General features: G+C 31.4%; 1 protein-coding gene across 6 annotated transcripts in view; it reads left to right on the top strand.

The window, feature by feature from the left end:
- The first annotated feature begins 218 nt into the window (after positions 1-218).
- LOC143244666 (uncharacterized) overlaps positions 219-20,543 on the top strand; it is a 42,230-nt gene continuing 21,905 nt past the window's right edge. Inside the window, exons 1-3 of one of the 6 annotated variants that reach the window (XM_076489761.1) lie at positions 521-652; positions 2,768-2,918; positions 15,985-16,385. In XM_076489761.1, the coding sequence (XP_076345876.1) occupies positions 16,112-16,385 (274 nt within the window). In that variant the 5' untranslated portion in view covers positions 521-652; positions 2,768-2,918; positions 15,985-16,111. Of the gene's footprint in view, positions 459-520; positions 653-2,767; positions 2,919-15,984; positions 16,386-20,543 lie in introns of those variants that run through there. The other 5 variants (XM_076489760.1, XM_076489763.1, XM_076489764.1 and 2 more) reach the window with 5 other exon arrangements.

Raw genomic sequence — 20,543 nt, 5'->3', positions numbered from 1 at the left:
GGGCCCGGCAAGGTCAAACGTGTTAAGGCGAGCGACTCGTAATCTGAGGGTCGCGGGTTTGCATCCCCGTCGCGCCAAACATGTTCGCCCTTTCAGCCGTGGGGGCGTTATAAAGTGATGGTCAATCCCACAATTCGTTAATGAAAGAGTAGCCCAAGAGTTGGCGGTGGGTGGTGATGACTAGCTGCCTTCCTTCTAGTCTTACACTGCTAAATTAGGGACGGCTAGCACAGATAGCCCTTGAGTAGCTTTGTGCGAAATTCAAAAACAACCAGACATAATAATGAGTTGTATGAATTAATAGCGATAATATAGTGTAATTACTTTCGGTAATATGATTGGTTGTGAAGGTGTGACGTTAGTTGTAAATATTTACAGTAGCGTGGATGACTCACACAGTGCATGCTCACAGAGCTGGGTATTTGAAAGAAATTTCGTCGAAGTGGAAGGAACCACAAGTAAGTCCGATGAAATATTTTGTTTTGAAACAAAATATAATATCTTAAGTAGTTGGTCACGTGTAATTATTTGTTACGCCTTTCATCATTAAGTATTTTTATTTAGGGATAATAATTGTGTTGTGAGTTAATCTAAATCAGAATGGTCATGATTCGTGACATCAGTTGAGTTTGACATGATCATGGCCTCTTGGGTAAGCGTTCTGTAACAGTACGAAAAAAAGCACCTGTCAGTAATCTAACCGTTTCCTTGCTTTCAAAGAAGCAAGTGCTATTCGTAGTAGTATAGCCGCAAAAGATAGGGTGGTGTTTTTTAAAACTTTCATAGGCCTGAGCTTTCAGCTTCTATGCATACTAACAGAATGTATTATGTATACATTATAAATATCAAAAATATATTGTAATTTTTGTAAATTGTAGGATTAGGTAAATTTTTTTTTAATCTTTGTGAATGATACTGATGCTGTTTTCATTGTTTATTAACCTCTGATTAAATCACAGATGAGCCAGACTTGGAGGTCAACATTATATTAATAATCTTGTAATGTTAAGATCAAGAATTAGTAAGACATGAACATTTGCATACATTAACTTTTCCTTTAAGAAACTAGAGTTGTGGTTATAATTTCGTCATGTCTAAATATAATTTGAGCTACTTATTACAGATTAAAGTTGCATATTTTCAGTGAGAGCATTTTGTGGTATAATAAAAATAATTTGAAAATTAATGCAATACACATAATGTTTATGCTAATTTCATTAAAAAAACAGTTTTGTTTTTTGGTTGAAATCATCATCTGGGCATTGTATAGCATTAAATGTAATAGAAAAATTTGTCATTACAAATATTGTTTTAAAGTTACATCTTTAAAATTTTTTTTCAGATTGTAATATTTTAGTTTTATGTGTGTAATTAAATATAACCCATGTATTTGAAACTACATGCAAAATATATATCCTGTATAAATATAATGTGGCAAAATATACAGGATGTGCCAAACATATTTTTCCAATTTCAAAATTTAATAATTAACTAAAACTATAAAACCATGCATCTTTGAATGTGTTGTAGTGCAACTAAAACAGTTTTTATTGACACATCAGCAAAATTATATATGTGCACCATTAGTGGTCTTAGCAAATATGACTGATATTTAATTTCATTCCACTTCACTGCAAAGTGCCCACAGTTAAAGTGGAAGTAGCATCTGTTGTCCTGGCCTTTAGCTCCATGGTGTTTGCTGATATCTTTAACATGCCTCTATATTTCTTTCCTTACTAATGCCTGTAATTACACTGCAGCACAGTCACTGACTTGGTTTCTATAAGCCAAATAACTCATTGAACCTTTTCTTACACATTTGCTATTTTATAAGATAACTCCTCACTGGAGTGAAAATAAACATGAGAGTAGAAACTGTTTGAGTTGAACTTCAAGAGTTTGAAAACTACATGGTTGTATTTCCTTAGTTATTTAATTATAGACTGTTAAAATAGAAAACATAGTTTTGAACCACTCTGTATATGTTTCAATACAAGAACTTTAAATACGGACTCACATGTGTTATTCATTTTGTAAAAATATAGCAGCTTACCTGTGTTATGGAAATTGATTTATCTCAATTTTCAATTTTTTTTGAAAGACCTAATGCTTTATAATTTTGAAAGTTTTTTTTTTGAAGTATATTTTATTTTCAAGATAATTTAAATAATTAACAGGCTAGTGAGACTAAATTCGGTACTTCATATTTTTTATTTCAACTGAGAAATTATAAGGTTATTTTAGAAAATTTTCACATAGAATATTACTTGGGTACTTTAGATCACTGTGTCAAAAAAGTTGTAATGATGATGAAATTTTTAATTCTAATATTCTATAATAATAAAAAAAGAAAAACATTTTTCTAATGTCATCATGTTAAATTATGATTTGGGAACATCCCTTAAGAATTGAATGTGCACATGTGTGGTTGCATAAACAAATAACATTGGCAAGGTATTAGAAAATCACTGGTTGTTTTTTTGACAAGATAATTTTGTTCAATTTTGTCAGCTAATCAATTGTGAAAGAATGGAAAATCATTTAATGAAATTATGATTTTTTTAAATCTTAGTAGAATTTTTATTTAGTGTAGTAGTTTCTATGCTGTTATGGTGCATGTTTATACCTTAAGTTTGGTTCTCTAAGTGTTTAGTAGATTGACATACAAGAGGATGAATAATTAAATCTGGATGCATATTTTTTGTTGTTGCTGTTTTTACATTATTTGGAGTTTTAAAATGGTCTTCTCTTCTAACTGTTCTTTCAGGAAGAACTATAACCCTTGTGTGACTGAAATTCTGGAGGTTTGAAAGAGCACAATAGTTTTTGTGTGACTCTAGAATTCTTGGATTTTTGAAAAATATTGTAATCTGTGTGGCTCCAAAATTATTGTTATAATGAAAAAAATGCTACTTTGGGTATTATATTATATTGTACACTTTATTTATTAAAGTATTAATATTTTTTTATATTGGTACAAGTTTCAATTTAACACACTGATTTTCAGTAAGAGATTCTACTGAGTACTTTAGTGTTAACAGTTAAAACCTTATTACTTTTTGTGACTGTGTTGAGAATAGTTGTGCATGTGGAGTGAATTACAGTCTTGTCTGAGGTTTTCAAAAATCTGATACTCAGAAATTGCAACTTGGGATGAAAAAATTGTGTAGGTAACATAGAATATAAACATTTTAATGATTCTTGAGAAATTCGTATTATAGTTGATTAACTTGTTTGTGGATAGATTATTTGGTTTGAACTTTAACTGTGCTATGATTGAGGGAATCCCACAAGCTTTTATATTTCAGTGTAGCTTTAAACTACTTTCACTGTGGTTCTGATTAATTTTGTTCACCATTTCTTTTATTATTTTATTTTTTATTTACTTTATCTTTTAGTCTCATGGTTATTGACTATTGAGAGGAAAGTGTCAAAATGTAAATGAAGTTTTATTGACGTTGTGACAATAAATCAAATTTATTGAAAAGCATGAACAAGTAAGACAGTGAAATCTATTGTAACTGCATTTTGCAATTTGAAAAAAAACATCAGTCAAACAAACAAAAGACTAAATTTTTTTATTCTGAATGATTCTAGATTAACAGATTATGTACAATGTTTCAAATAAGTATTATGTAAAAAATCAGTTTCAAACTTTTTTCATTCCTTTTAGAAATGCATACACATATGTAAGCATTTTTCATGTCTTTTGTATTATCTGTTTTTTGTTTTGTGTGTCTTCTGTTAGTCCATAACCCTGAATAATCAAGAGAGTCCACTGCATTTCAATCTATTCCTCTTAAATAGTTCTGTAAAACCCATTTCTATATATAGATAAGTAAAATTGATTATTGTTTATAGCAGAAAATATCAGTTTTCAAAAGAATGAAATGAATGATGCTGAGCTGTATTACAAATGAAAGATTTTATTTGAAACATTTGTTATTCTTATGTGAACAGTAAAAAAGGCAGTTATGAAAAATAATGGACATATACAAGAGATAAAACCTTATTACAAATGAAAGGAAAATGGCTAAAGTATAATTAAAGGGAAAAGAAAATACATCTAAACTTTTGAATTTATTTTAGAACTGTGGACTAGTTTGTGACTTTCAGAAAGCTCAGATAGATAAGAATACACTACACTTGAAAAACTTGCTTGCTCTAAGGATAGGTTAGAGATAAATTTGGAAAAGATTGTTCTATTATAGATGAAAATAGTAGATTTAGAATCAGAAGTCAAGGCAGTAAGACAGAAAATAACATTATATGAAACTTAGGAGAACATTGGACTTACTGGACCAACCAGCTGTTGTAAAATGACTTGAAACTGGCCATTATCATTCAAATGTTTATCCAGCTTTTGTTTAAACTCCTTTAACTTTATTTTATCCATCACATCTGACGATCACTCATTTCAAAAGCCAACTACCTTGTTAGAAAAATTAATCTGTTTTAGCTGTCTCCTACTTTGCCAATATTTATTTTTGAGTCCTCTAGTCATTCCATTCTCACCATCAAATATATAAAAAAAAATATTTGATAACATTGTTAATACTCTTAAAAATTTTACATATCTCGAACAAATTCCCTCTAATTCTTCTTTATTCAAGAGAAAGCAGTTTGAGATCTCATCCAGTCCTCATATTATAATCTTCCTATCTTAGGTGTCTTCTTAGTAGACTTGCTCTTAACCATTTCCAAGAATTTAATGCCCTTTCTAAAGTAAAGTGCTCAAGACTGAACACAGTGACTATACAATAGCAGTATAATCTCTTAATAGTTTGATTCAGTATATTTGAAGATTCAACGTAAAACCTTCTTTGCTTTATCACCAGCAACAACCCACTGCTTCAATGGCTTAAGTGGCTAATTGACCAGAAGGACAATATCTTCTTGTGACATAACATTATTAAAGCTCTTCTATCAAAACTGTACCTGTAATACTAATTATGATAACACATATACATTACCTTGCATTTGTTTAATCAAGAAAACACCTACTGTCTTTTTGCTAAGCTTACTAAATTATCCAAGTCTTTTTGTAAAGTGGCATCCTCACAGTTAGAAGCATCTAAAACATTAATATTTAATGTCTTTAGAAAATTTATATAATGAGTGACTTTTTCTTCATCTTTCATTTATGTCAAAAAGAACAAAGGTCCTACCTAACACTAAACTCTGAGTATTTCATTTGTGATATAATTTCAATTTGATTGAACTTTATTTATAACAATGGTTTCTTTTATCTAGTCATATTTATATAAAATAATCAAATTATCTTTCCATACCTACAGAAATAAATTTTTAACAAGACTTTTATTTTGAACCATGTTAATGCTTTCCAAAAATCCATATACACTAAATCCACTTTACCCTCATTTACATAAGCAATAATCTTTTCAAAAGAACATCAAAAGATCAGTAAGGGAAAATTTCCCTTAGTGAGCCCATGTTTAATAGCTAATAACATTTACCGTTTTATTAAATGACTTTGCAAAGCATCTTTTATTAGATTTTCAAAATCTTTGCTTTGCTACTAACATCTGATTAATAAGCCTATAATTGCTGAGTCACTTTTTATCACATCCTTTGAAATTAACAGTGTTAAAAAAAAAGGCTGCTTAATCATTCTTGTTAAGGGTAAATGTGTGAGGGCAGAAGAGTTAGGAAGGTAGATGAATTGATAATCTATTAATCTTTTGGCTTATTAATCACTTGCAGTCTAGTAGATGATTATTCTCACAGGAGCCTTTTGACAGTTAACTAATCAAAAATAGTAGTTATTGGAAACATTTTGACTAATTTAGAATTTGTGTAAGTTGCAACACTAATCAATTAAGTTTAACAACCCTGAATTTATCAAAAAGTATAATTACAAAATTTTGATTACTTGGATAATTGGAATAAGCAGGAACACTTTTTAATTACATGATTATTTTTGTGATATTAATCAATATAATTGTAAATGTGACTATTTGATTATTTTACCTGACACTGTTTGATGTCACTGGTGCTCATAGGTAATCAATTAATCAAGTTAATGGTCCATCTCTAAAGGATAGAGTTGAAAGTGTAGATTATCTCTCATTGTTTGTGTGATATTTAAAGGACAAGCATTAATCTAAGTAAACTTCATTATCTCTCTAATATTCTTATTTCAATTTAACAAAACGTAGAACTCAAAAAATAAGTTTGATTTGCTACATCTAGGTTCACTTCTCTTAAATTTTGAATCAATTTTGCTTTTCATCATATCACCCCTTTCAAAAATAAATAAATTTAACTTGAAAATGATTATTTTGACCTTAAAGGTGGCTAGTTCTTACTCTGAGATAATTATTTGGACTTTATAAAATGAGGTGAAAATGTATTCTAAATTTATATATGCAAAAATGGCTCATTTGGGTTGAGAAAATATTTTATGTAGAAGAGCGAACAACGTTTCGACCTTCTTAGGTCATCATCAGGTTCATTTTTTGCATATATATTTCTCTACAAGTGGGTTTTCTCGACATCACTGATTGTATTCTAAATTAAGTGTTAGCTCTCATATGCTGTAAATTGTCTTTGATTCTTGAATTAAAATTCTATTTGACTACAGTTCATTATTCAAATTCCTTTTATGAATTCATTAAATAAATATAGTTAAATTTTGTTTTTAGTAAAAGATGAAACTGGATGATGAATGAGTCTTTGATAATTTCAATGGTTGTCTGTAACTTTGTACTTCTTAAGGTAATTTAAAATCACTTTATTACCTTTTATAACAAACCATCTTTTTGATACTCCAAAAATTAAATCCTTGAATTCAAAGAATTTTGAAATAATTTTGTCAATAAGAGGGCTTGTCTTCATTAATATTTGTTGTTTTTCTAGTGTTGAAGTGAGTGATTAGTCACATATGAACATCATCTCCCTTAAAATCTGTAGCACATTGTTTTTTAAAAAAATACTTAGTTTCTTTAATTATCCATTGAAAACTCTACTAGGGTATTTTTTGTAAAACTCATATTTTTATTTCACTTGAAGTTTATATATACATACTCATTTCCTTTAAAACATAATTAATTTATTTTCATATTTTCAGAAATAGATTAATTCTCAATTTAAAATAACTATTTAGACTTTATACAGGATTAGTTCTCATTTTAAAATAAGTAATTGGACTTTCAAAAAGGCTAATTCTAGGCAACCTGAATTATAATTTAGTTGCACTACCTAACCTAAATTCAACTAAATTATAATATAATAAAAAAAAACAAGAAACAGATGAGTTGTACTCTACCAAGCAAAGATCCATTATAGAGATAAAATATTTTGAGCAAGACTTGGTTTTATTAAGTGAAACTTGAATGTGATAAAGTACGTTAGACTACATATGTTTTTCTCAGTTTCTTTTAAAATACATTTTTATGGATCTCAAGTGACTGTTTGTATGTGTTCTACCTTTAAAATTTAGACATTTTTACATCAGCACTAATACTTAATTTACTTTGTATAAGTTTTCTTTAGGAGTGGCAGCAGTACTACTCAGTACAGTGAACACATTGTCACTGTCTGCTATGTGTGAATGTTTTTTTTTGTATATTGATTCACTTGTGATATCAGCTTTAAAAATCAATCACTTTCTGCTACACTTTTTTATCTTTCCACCTCACACAATTCTTGGTTGATTTAATGTTGAAAGATGTTCATAATAATAAAAAAGTTTGCATTTTCTGGAAAAAAATCATCATCCCACTATGTTGGGCAGCTTATGTTGCTAAAATAGCCATACAGGATAATATATGACTAAACAGTATTGATATTTATTATCTGTTTCTTTTCTGTTTTAAAAAGAAATACTGGTTGATACAGTTCTTGAGCCTTTGAAGTATGGTAAAAGTAACAGAATTTCATATTATATAATAAAGTACAATGTTGTCTAAATCTAATGAAGCCACAATTTTCTTGTGTAATGCAGTATTTAAGCTTTGGTCAGAGTATTGTAGGCAGTTTTAGTTCCCACATTGTAATTAGGATATTCTTCTTCTTCTTCTTCATGTGTCAAATCTGCAGCAGACATCGACGACCATGGCATGCCAGACATCTCTGTTGTCAATCCTCCTTATCAACTCGATGTTGCTCATTGAGTTCTTGGTGACATAGTTATTGCGGCTGTTGATATATTTAGTTCCTTGACACCCTCTGCTTTTCCTCCCTTCTATTTTTCCACATAGCATCTGTTTCTCTATCCCATTCTTCCTACAGATGTGTCCTAGAAATTCCATTTGTCTCTTTCTTATAGTTTTCATGAGGGACCTTTTGTATCCTGCCAGTTCCATGACTTCCACATTTGTTTTTCTTTCAGTCCATGATATTTTTAGCATCCTTCTAAGGAACCACATTTCAGCAGCTTCTAATCTCTTCTCTGTAACTTTGTTCAGTGTCCAGCTCTCACAGCCATATAAGAGAACAGACCATACATATGATTTCAAGGAATTAGGACATTAATTTAAGTAATTGAAGAGGTTTCAGAGGTGAGATCTGAGGATGAATGAGTTGAATTGATTGTCATATTGGGATAAAATTTCTTAACACATTCATTCCTGTGAAAAAGGATGGTTGGTAGAAGTATAGATGAAGTATGTAAATTACTAAATGAACTTGTAAGGTTGATGCATTAGAGATTTTCTTGTTGAACTTTGTGGGCAAAAGGACAAGATATCATAAATCTTAGTATTGGAAAGGTCAAATATATCTTCAGTAATTTTTCCAATGGTAACTTTGTGGTAACTGTGAAATAATCATTTGACAGACTGTCCAAGTTTAATGTTTCTTATTTTTCAGACAGCATCAGATTTTCAGTGTTCATTACTTTGCAGGTAATATCATATTTATCTATCTATATACATGTGATTGTTCATTCTTGTTCAAGCATAGGGGAGGCTATAACCTTTAGATACCATCTTAGTTACTGTTGAGACACATTTCTATATATCTACTTATACAATATGCAGCATTTCAGCTACTCCACCTGTCTTATTGGCAGAACAGGTTTGGCCTCAATAAAATGAAAAAGAACAAAAGCAGACAGTGTTAAGAATATTGAGATAAGTGCTGCCACCTGTAGTTAGGAATATTTTTTTTTGTGCATGTGTACTCATTGAATAAACACATATGAACAGATGGAACATTAATTTAATGACTTTTTTGACCATATTTTAAGTAAAACCTGCACATATGCAGATAAAATAATAAATTCAGAATAAGATATGAGATTATGAAGGTTCAAATGCATATTTTAATATTTGTATACCAAACCTAAAGAAACATTACCAAGTATGAACCATATTTCCAATACACTTAAATGTGAATTATTAATTTTCTGACTAATTTGAAACCTATTATTACTTTAATAGTTTAGTGTTCTTGTTATAACAGTTTTCCAATTGTTTGGCCACTTCCTATTTGCAAGTTCATGGTGTGATAGAATTGAGTGATTGGTTGAACTTGATAATTTGTTAATATCAGGCTCATTAATCTGTTACATTCATATAATTGATGTTTCTTATGTGGTAGTTGGAAAAATTAAAAATTGTTATAATCAATTGTAATCAGTTTGGATTATATGATTGTTTTCATGAATTCTAACACTAATAAAGGTAGCTGAATAAGCTTGATTTATTATTTTAGATTAATGAGAGTTCATAATGACAATAATTTGATAACTAAGAAAGTTAGAATAATTGAAAATACTAATTTTGATTAGTTGATTAATTTTATGTCATTAATTAATTTCATTGTAACTTTGATTAATTTATTACTTTATATAATAATTGTTGATGCTCATACATTATTAGGTTACTCAGTTCAGCTGTACAGTTTGGTGAAAATTTTCTGTTTGATTCTATATTTAATATAGGATGTGCTATGTCAATAACCACATATTCTGTGCAGAGAGCTGCTCAGCTTCTCTGAAAGAACCAAACTTGTAAAATTTCTTTAGGATCAGTTACTTGTATTGTATTTCTAATCTAAAAGTAATCTTACTTCTGAAGAAGTAGTTAATTAAGGGTATGAGAACCAAGTAGGATGGCTGGGACGTCAAAGTTACTTATCAACATCTTAACAGTTTTAACAACCAAGTATGCTACAAAAAATAGGTACATGTGAAGAGAATTTTGAATAATTTATATTGATAGTTTCCATATGGTATTATTCCTAGAAAATCTGCTTGAGAAGAAAAGTTTATATTATAACTTTTGTATCACAGTTTTTCAAAGTTTAATATTGTCCTGGCCAGGGTGCCATTTGTTATAGGCTTTAAGTACAGGTAAGAACAGAATATAACAAAGATTCATCATAATTCTCAGTTGTTACTACATTACTGATTATTTAACATCATTTGTTTCAAATAATACAAAAACATTACGTGAACAAATTGATTATTTTGATAAACACGTATTCAAGGCATATCACTAGGAAAACTCATCTTTTATACAGTGTGAAAGAGCAATTTCACAGACACTAATATTAAATGCAGCTATAAGTATTTATGTAAATTATTATTACAGGTGTTTTCTAATTATGCGTAATAGATTCATGAAATTACTTTTATCATCATTTTTATAATATGATACACAGGTTACCTCAATGAGTCACATAAGAACAAATATTATAAAATTAAATTGTAAATAACAAAAATAAAAACTAAGCCCATTACAGCATACATCAAGATTTCCAAAACTGATCCATTTTACATACACCAAACATTTAATTCTAGAAATCAGTCTTTCCATCATTAAGCTGTTTTTTACATTGAAATAATGAAAGTGAAGATTATATTTTCTTTATACTGAGGTTCATGAAGACTAGAAGCATTCTGATAGTTTTTCTTTGCATTATTTCAATAAGGTTTATGCTTTGGATCAAAATGAAAAGATGGGTAGAAGTGAACTTTTTCCCAGCAGCTCTAAGAATTTGTTTCCTGCCTGAAAAGCTGGTAGCACAAGTTGTTTACACACATGAACTTAATAAAAGCAAAAATTAAACTGCTATTTTTAATGAATTGGATAACCCACATTACCACAAATTAAATTGGGCTTATCTGTTTGTGAATCTGATACAATAATTTTTACATATACTACAAAATATTGATTAGATTTATACTACTTAAATTTCTTTTACACTAAGAGTTTAGTAGAAAGAAGAAGAAAATCTATATTTCAAACTTTTGAACAGATATTTTAATGTGGCACAGTTTTAAGGAAATATAGATCCATTTTTATAATATGCAGTAAGAAGTATCAGTTTAATAAGGAAAACTGGCCAAGTATAAAAAAGCTGTTTTCATTTTATAAAATATTGTGACTGGATATATATGTGGTTGGAAGTACATTACATTGTCACTTCCATTTTTCACAAGTGAATTTCAAGTATTAAAAATATACATTATACAGTCAAGGTAGTTGTATTTATTAAAAGAAATATAGAAGTTATTGCATTTCTCAATATTTCATGTATTACTTCATCTCTTTAATACACACTTTGCTTATGACAAAGCTATGTACTATACTTGCTCCAGTGTATTTTTCTATAGTAAGAATTCTAATAAAGTAATAGTTGGGTAATTAATTAATGTTTAATTGTCTTTCCAATATGGTATTTTACCACCCTTCGTAAAGCAGCTTCTCTAGTGTATTGTGGTATAACTTTCAGAGATGTCTTAACATAATTCATAGCAGGTCTCAACAAGTCCCAGGTGCCAGGAAGCCATGGTAACTAAAACATTTCACCACAACATTTAGTATTTTCTCCCATTTTATTCATGTATAAGTTGAGCCAGAACTCAAGTTTAGAACAATTCTTGACTCTTGGAAGTCCAGAATTATTTTCATATTCCTTGAGTTTTAAGTTGTACTTTGTTTCTAGGATTTTAATGGTAGATTCAGCACTTATGTTTTTTACAGGAACAAAGCACTTCAGTTGTAAAACATATTACCAATTTTGCTCCATTTTCATTTTCTTTTTATCTCTCAATTCAACAAATCAGTGAACATGTTTAGATTCATAATGGACCAAAAGCAGTTAGTTCAGACAATACAGTTAAGTGTTTGTGAATATGATGTGATCATTAGTATGCACTTTTTGCTGTGAAGGTAAGTAAATATTTACTGCATCTTGATTATCCATGCTTATCCAGGGAAGGCAAAAGATCATAGATAACAGAAATGGTGAATATCATCCGATACCTGACTTTTACAATCAAAATTAATTTCTAACTGACATTATCTTCAACATGTGTATATTATTGTCTAGAATTGTAATGGGATCACAGATACAGAAGGAATGGGTAATAAAGGCTCTATTGTATTCCCTATTTAATAGTACAAACAGTAGTGAAGTTAGTTTAGACACACTTGGCTCCTGAGTTTTTGGGCTGGTTTCTGGATCTGAAAATATTTATCAAAGCCTAATTTAAGGTATCAGTAAAATTCTACTGCTTCAAATAACTTAGATTGCTGTCAGATATACCTTAACTTCAAAACTTGAAATGATTAATAAACTAGTTTTCTGATTATAAATGATTTTGGTTACTCCATTTAGCCAGTAATTTAAATTTTGTAATTAACTTGTTTAATATCATGAAAATAATAAAGTAATCAAAGTTAGTGTTTCTCATCATTCCATTTAACCAGTAATAAAAATATTACAATTAAGATTTTTCCTTATTATTTTTTATTAATTTACATTATTTAAACTCAAACTATTGGTATCATAACTAATGAAAATAATCAGCTAAATGAACATAGCTTTCTGATAATTACTACTTTCAGTTATTCTAAGTGTACAAGTTCTCAAAGTATAGCTATTATGCTTATTTGTTTCTAAATGCAAAGCTACATAATGGGCTATCTGTGCTCTGCCTTCTGTGTGCACTGAGACCAGATTTTCATTACTATTTTTTTTAACAATCTTTTGAGAATAATTATTATTTTGATGTAACTTAATAAAGAGACCAATGATAAATTGATTTGGAAATTCAGTTCTAATTATAGCAAAGTTTAAGAAAGCAACTTATCAAAAGTTCACCAATAGTAACCTTTTACTAATTATATAATACCAGAATAATAAGAATCTACCACATGGATTTTTTGTAGTAATACTATTACTATATATATGTATAATGTACTCAATATCTAATTACAAAGATCACATATAACATGGAGTATTTAATTTCACTCCCTTTTACCCCTCCGTAACTGTTTCTTGTACTAAATCTATTACTGTCAAATCCAAAGGCGTCCTTCAGTTTCTGTACCTTTCCTTGCACTGAGTATCTAATAGTAGTGAATTTAAAAACATGTAATATGGACTATTTCAACCTCTCCTATTACATTCATTGAACTTATAATGAATACATAATACTAGTGAATCTAAAGGACATAATATGAACTATACCAACCTCTCCTGTTACATACCTGTTATGTGTATTAAGCACTTTTCCTAATATTATGTTACATGTGCATACATTGAGTATAATAAAAAAAAGTAGGGGCAAGTAGGAATCAAAATTTATCCAACATAGTTAGTTTAGTAATACAGAAAGTTTTTGATATAGTATATTACTGCTTTTTACAGCAGTCCTGTATATTGAAAACGTTTTTGCACATATCCCATGATTATCGTGATTCATCTGCACTTCTCATGCAAATCATCATTTGGCAACCCTCCACTGATAGGTGTGTGACACACCTTCCTGAGGCATAAGACTTCCTCTATTCAATTCTACCAAATTATCATTTCTATATAAGCAATATTCAAGATGTGTTTTGATTGTACTCTCATCATTTATTCTCTTTAATATTATCATACAAAGTGGAATAATATTTTTATCTTTTACTGCTGTATTAACTTTTAAAGTGTTTCAGTAGTAATTTATCTTGGTTATTCTTCTTTTTATTTGAAGTTTTTAAAAAATATCATTATTTTCTATTGAATGCCAAAGTTAAGATTACCATTTCAGATATTCTACAACCTGCTATCAGTACAATTACACAGGCTTGGAAACTCAACTGAATAATTTTTGTTTTTAATTTGTTGGGAGATTGATCATCATCTGAGTCGATCTTCTTCTCATAAAGGCTTAGATTAGCCTTTCTTGGCATAATTCCTTAAGTTTGTTCCATCTTAACCATTTCCACAATTTCTTATAATCCTGTTCCTTTCTTCATACATCCCTTCCTCCAAGTATTTTGTTTTTCTTCCTCTTGATGTCGGAGTTCATGCTGAGCATTTTGTTTCTCAGTTGTAAGTGGGTGCTGGCATTTATTGCCCTCCAAAGGCCATGGATAAGTTTGCCTTGGCTTACTATTAGGCAGGTTACTCCTTTTTTTGACTCTCAGCAGTTATAACCAGTACTGCTAATATGGGGCTGACCCTGACACTCCTCTATATTTATCCCAGGTCTGGTTTTCTCTTCTTCATCTTACCTTTACAACTCTGGCAGTATTTGCCCACCATGCGGCTTTTCTCTGAGGCACTCCACTGATTTTCTGAATGCTACCTTTTCCCTCCATATCTTTGTGTAGGTGCAATTGTCTTCCTCAGCTCTCTCTTCACATGTGGTTTCTTTGCTGTTGGGATCTTCTCAGAAGGGTGCTGTCTTGTCCCAGGTTTGTTTACCATACACTATTTTCATGAATTGTGAGTGGTTCTTTCATTTACAATAGTTTGTTTTGGGAAATATTTCTGAAAGTCTGGCATCAAATGTGGAATATGTGAGGCAAAATTTGATCCTATTATCTGTGGTTGCTCATTTGTTTCATGTTAGGCCCTTGTAATCCCCTGTTCAACATCTGATACCCTCTCATCTTTTAAATTTTCCTTTCATTATGATTTCCATGGTTTGTCATGTTTATTGATGCAGGTCTTATTGTTGCCAGCGGTACTGGGGACTATACATTGGGTTCTGGTCCAGTGATGGCTTGTTTACTGATTTTTTTTACATCTTCTATGGGAATTTACTAACAATCATTGAGTTCTTCAACCTTGTCTATGTATATTTAACATTTCACAAATCCACACTGTACAGCCATGATGCTATCATAAAATACAATAATCTCATGGTAAATAATACACGTGGCTGAGATGGGGTGTTTCATAAGTTTTTTGTAGGTTTTTCCTCACAATATATTTACTTTATTAATATGCTTGTTCTAGATGGTATTAACCTGTGTCCATCCGTGCTATGTCTTTGATTGAATAAATCATTGGTGGTGGTCTTTTAAAAATAGGGTTTTCTTTATCACTCACTACCCTTTATCCAGTGTTGTGTTGGTGTTCCTCTGGACTCTCCTCAGCATTTATTTCCCGACCTCACCCCACCCACTGTTCTTCTTGTAGAGTATGGGAGTCCTTGCCACATTTTAGGAGGTGATAACAATACATTGAAATAGTGAAATTTTGATTCACTCCATAAATAAGTAGGTAGATGGCTTTATAAGTACAGCAAGTTTAGTTTTACATAACTTATACTGTGAAACAGTCATTGTTAATATTCAAACATTTTAAAGGTGGCTCTAAATGGGTGAATTTTATGGCTGCCATTTTGTTTTATCATGATCATTACTATTAAGTGTGATAGTACTTAATGATAACTATACTACTAATTTAATTGTAAATGATAGTTGTCATTAACCTACGTATATACTTTGTCTTGAATCTTCATAGCATGTGCTAGACCTAATAGTAAGTTTACGGTGATTTGGTAAGGTATTATATTGAGATCACAGAGACTTAGAAAAGTGAACTGTTACAATTATGTTACAGAGATTTGGAAGAGTGAAATGCTACAGTAAGGTTAAACATATTTTGGGAAGCATGATGTAATGTTTTTTTCACAACATTCTTCATAATACACAGTGATCTTCTCTTGTTATGAGGATTTTCTGTAGAAATATCATTAACACATAGCTTGTATCTTTTTTTTTTTCACAGCCATTCGTGTAAGGTCCATACTAAACATAACCACAAACACATTTCAAGGATGAATCTGAATCTATGGTCAAGAGAGACATCTTGACTGAGAACTCTATGGAATAGCTGCAATAGCCAGTTTCTCAGCATGTCTTATTATAAGACGCCATATGTTTATCAACATGTTCAACCATCTGGTACCCGTGACACCTATATAGATGAGACGTATGATCGTGGTTATCATGTCTATTCAGGTGACACCACCTGTACAGGATGGAGCACATTTAGTGACAGTGAGTATCACAAAGGAGAAACCTTGCCACTACGATCAGTTCCAACACCAGGACCTGCTGCTCCTGTTGATAACCGCTACAGAGCCATGCCACCCGTTAGACAGCAGAAACCCAGAATTGGCAACTTAGGTAACGAAGTTTTTAATGAAATGTATTAATTATGATGTAGAAATGACTTTGATAAAGAAGTCTGATCTGAATATCTGAATAAGTTATATCTCTGCATTCACACCTACATGGTTACATCCTTTGTTTCAACATATAGTTAACATTACCCATACTGTATTAATATGTATAGTTAGAACTCATACCTTATCTATAAGGTATGACATAAAATATAAATAAATTAAAGAAATATAGTAATACATAAAATTATGAGAGAACAATAATCATGATAAACTGTTATGAATCTTCAAATAATTGTATACTTAGCAGTAGTGTAAAAATAAAATAAATACAATATGTTCAAGAATTTATAAGCATTTGTAATCCAGCATAAATGTAGTTTATTTCTGTCATTTTTTGTCATCAAGACAATCAAATGTTTGTTATAAAAGCAAGGTATGTGCATTGCTAGTAGATAAAGACTGATGTTATCCAGTTATGTAACAGTTACATTGATCTAACACCTCTAATACATTTTTTTAACTTTAACCCCATTTGAAGTTATTAAAACTATATATGTAAGATTTACAGAGTTGAATTATGGTTTACTTGCAACTGAAAAGCTATGAAAACTTGAATTATTGTTTGTTATTTAGTTTTACCAACTTTAGTCATTATTTTCCAATGTAGTATCTTACCACATCTCACAAAATAGCTTTTGTCATCCAGTACTACCAACAATATGTAAAATGGTTTTGCTTGCCAGTAGCCTTGAAACTCACATTTACCTTACAATCACTGTGGTTTACATGTCTTTGCAGGTAAGTTATCATGCAACAACCTTCCACCAGTGGAAGTGCCACATGCTTTCCTCACTCAGGCTATTTCCTCTGTTTGATTTCACTTAACACTCACTTCTCACTAGGCAGATGTAAAGCTCAAACATTCAAAATTTTTGTGAAAATGTACGTGATACTCTCAAGTTTCTACAGTTGTTTGTTAACTGTAGTTTATTATCAAATTAACTTCCCATGTTTGTTTTTTCTTTGGCTTGACATTTTTTAGACCTTTTGATTGAATTCTCTACTTGTTCATAGTTGAACATGACTTCCAAATTTTGTCATGAATTATTCTATTATAACTACTTCAAATGTTGTGACAGAAGCTTCAGGTATGAAGATCTTTGTTGAGGATATCTTGGCTTTAGTTTGTTGAGAAATTGAACTTTATGTTTGTCATCCTTCTTTTCCCCAACTTTATCCAGGCACTTCCAGTGTCAATGGAACCCATACATGATGATGAAGAGTTTTACAACCTGTTTCTTACACTCTTTGCCACCCAAGCCCATGCATTTCCTGAGGAATAAATTAGGCCTTTATTAGCTTTTTTTGGTTTGTTATTTCAAGTATGTTACTTTATATGTTTCCTTAGCCTTATGTTATACCTTTCCCTGTTACATACTGCTATGCCATTTAAGTACCTTGTTTTTTCCTGTTTTTTTGAGGGACTTGGATTTCCATGGAAGCCTTTAATCCCTTGCATCATGTGCAAATGTGTTCTCATCAGTGAACATTGCCCTCCAGTAGAATCTTGCTGGAGGTTGTCCATTACCCTTTCTCCTTTCATCTTGGATGATCTCCATTGGCAGTTGGATAAAAAAAAATACAAGACTATGAAGAGTGTACTTTTACCACTTCAAGTAGATTTGCATCTGTTCACCAATGCTTTTCTCTAGGATTGGGTTATGGATCGACCATTAGGAAGATTCCAGATGTAGTCTCCAAGCACACCATCCTTCTGTACCAACATCTTGGAGCTTGGAACAGTATGTTGTGCTTTGGATTTTTACCTTCCCTTTGTTTGAACAAAGTGGTTATAATCCATTCCTACAACTCCACTGTTTTCATGTATAGCAAATTGAAGAATGCACTTGTTCTTCATTACTTTGTTCTCAGACATTGGAACCCTTTTATATGGCTCACACACTTCTTATATGACTCATGGCATTTCATATTCCAGGTGCTTTAAATCTCGTGACAGACTGCCTTTTCCAACTTCATTTAGTTTACACCACAGAGTGGTTTCTTGACCCACAGAATTTTGGTGACTTTGCACTCGTTGGGATGTTTCTCTCATGGATGTTTTTGCTACTTGCTTCATTACCAAATTATTTCTTTTCTTGTTTATAGTTCTTCATCCCCAAGCATTGTCCATGAATTTTCTCAGTCAGCATTGGACCAACTAATTCCCATATGTCTACCCCCAGTCTGGTTCTTTCTGAGGGTGATTTTGTTTGCCCTATACACTCCATGTCTGGTTCTTTGGGTTGCTTTTTTCTGGCTAGCACAACACCAGTTTCTGCTTCTTCTTTAGCTCCAAACAACCCCACCATTTTCTCTTCATTTGATATTGTCTCTTCTTCATCAACCTCAGTCTTGTTCATCACACATCCCACCTTCATGCATGCCATTTATCTGGTCCCTTGCAAGAAAACCTGGTTTATCCATGCATGTAGCATCTCTTTTGTACCTTTCCTTTCATCTTTCCTCTTTCATGGATTATCAACAGAAGTGGAAGATCTTTCATTGTTGGTCACTCTGACCCACTGACCTTCTCCTGACTGTTCAATCATGATGCTTCTGTTTCATCTGCTATAGGTTATCATATAGCCTTTTATAGTACCCTATATTTTTCTAAGTATCATTATGTATTTTCTTCTTCTACCATTTCCCTGCTATTACATTCTCTCTAAATTAGTCAACCTCATTAGATAGTCATTTTGGACCTTCCACATATTTCAGTTTCTTGCCACCTGTTTTATTGTGTATCACCTATTCCTTCAGAATTTCTTCATGTTCCTTTTCATTTATGAATATTGTCAGCCTGCAATCTTTACAATCAATATTCCACACACACTTTCATTTTCAGTATATTTTTCTTTATCTGGATTTCTGTCAGTTCCCTTCCCTTCATTTTCTGCCTTTATTCCCAGCAGATCTGGATAAACCTGTATGTCTTGTCCATACTTTTTTCTGTTATATTGCCTGCACAGCTTCCTTCTGAGGTTTCTGATCCCACCTCTTCATTCATCGAAATCTCCCCCTTCCCAGTGTTGATCTTTTCTGCCTGACACATGGGCTTTGTCAGTTTTATCAGTCTGGCATATTTTACCCTGTCTCCTTCCAGATCATTCTTTGAAAGAGATTCTTCAGTCAAGTATGTGGACTACCCTTTAGACATCCATCTTCCACTACCTTCATCACGCATGTGTTTTTGCTTTATCTGGGTACTATCATCTGCCCATCTTTACATGGTGATTCAACTGTGACTCAGTAAGTTTGCTTTTCCTTTTTTCCCTTATAGTGGTATGCTCTTATTATGTCATAGATCTTACTTATTAATGAGTGTTTCCTGTTCAGGTTTACTTATTGCATATCAGTCATACATATTCTGTACTGTAAAGTCTACTATAAGTCATACCAGGGTATATTATCTACCTCCTGATGATCCAAGCACTTCATCTCTGTTTGATGGCATCATCTCTATGCCCTTTACTCGATGAGGTTGTGTTCATTAGTGATATTGCATAGATTATACTCTGCTACTCTAGAAGGTTGGGCCCAGAAGGTTGATTTTGTATGGTGTAGCAAGGCAAGGGTTCAATGGGATAAACCACCAAATTTAGTTGCTGATACCACTAATTATTTTGAGAGAAGGTATTTCAAATAACTGCTTGTGGGTTTTCCTCATGGTGTTGGGCTTCATAAATATATCCTTTCCAGATTGTACTGACTTGTGGACTATCATGAATAAAGCAGAAGGGAATGGCTGCCAATCCCATCCATCTCTGTGATTCATTGTTTCTTGACAGTCTGCTAATCATAATAGGGACTTTGTGGTTACCCATTGCACTGTCTATGGTGTCAGTGTTTCTCTGGACTCTCCAGTGTATTTACTCTTTCTTCTACTGGAGAAAAGAAGTCCTTGTCACTTACCAATTCCTATCTACTGGAATGATGGACCATAGAGGCTGCCTCATGAATATGCTTAATTCCATTCAGTTGAGAGTATGCAATTGCATTCTGCTAGTGTAGAAGGCAGAGGTGGGATGGGGTGAAACACGTATATGAATATTTTATATTTTTATGAGTATCAAAATGATTACAAGAAAAATGCAAGTGT

Source organism: Tachypleus tridentatus, chromosome 2, assembly GCF_004210375.1.
Source record: "Tachypleus tridentatus isolate NWPU-2018 chromosome 2, ASM421037v1, whole genome shotgun sequence".
NCBI lineage: Eukaryota > Metazoa > Arthropoda > Merostomata > Xiphosura > Limulidae > Tachypleus > Tachypleus tridentatus.
This window is presented reverse-complemented; position numbering and strand designations above follow the sequence as displayed.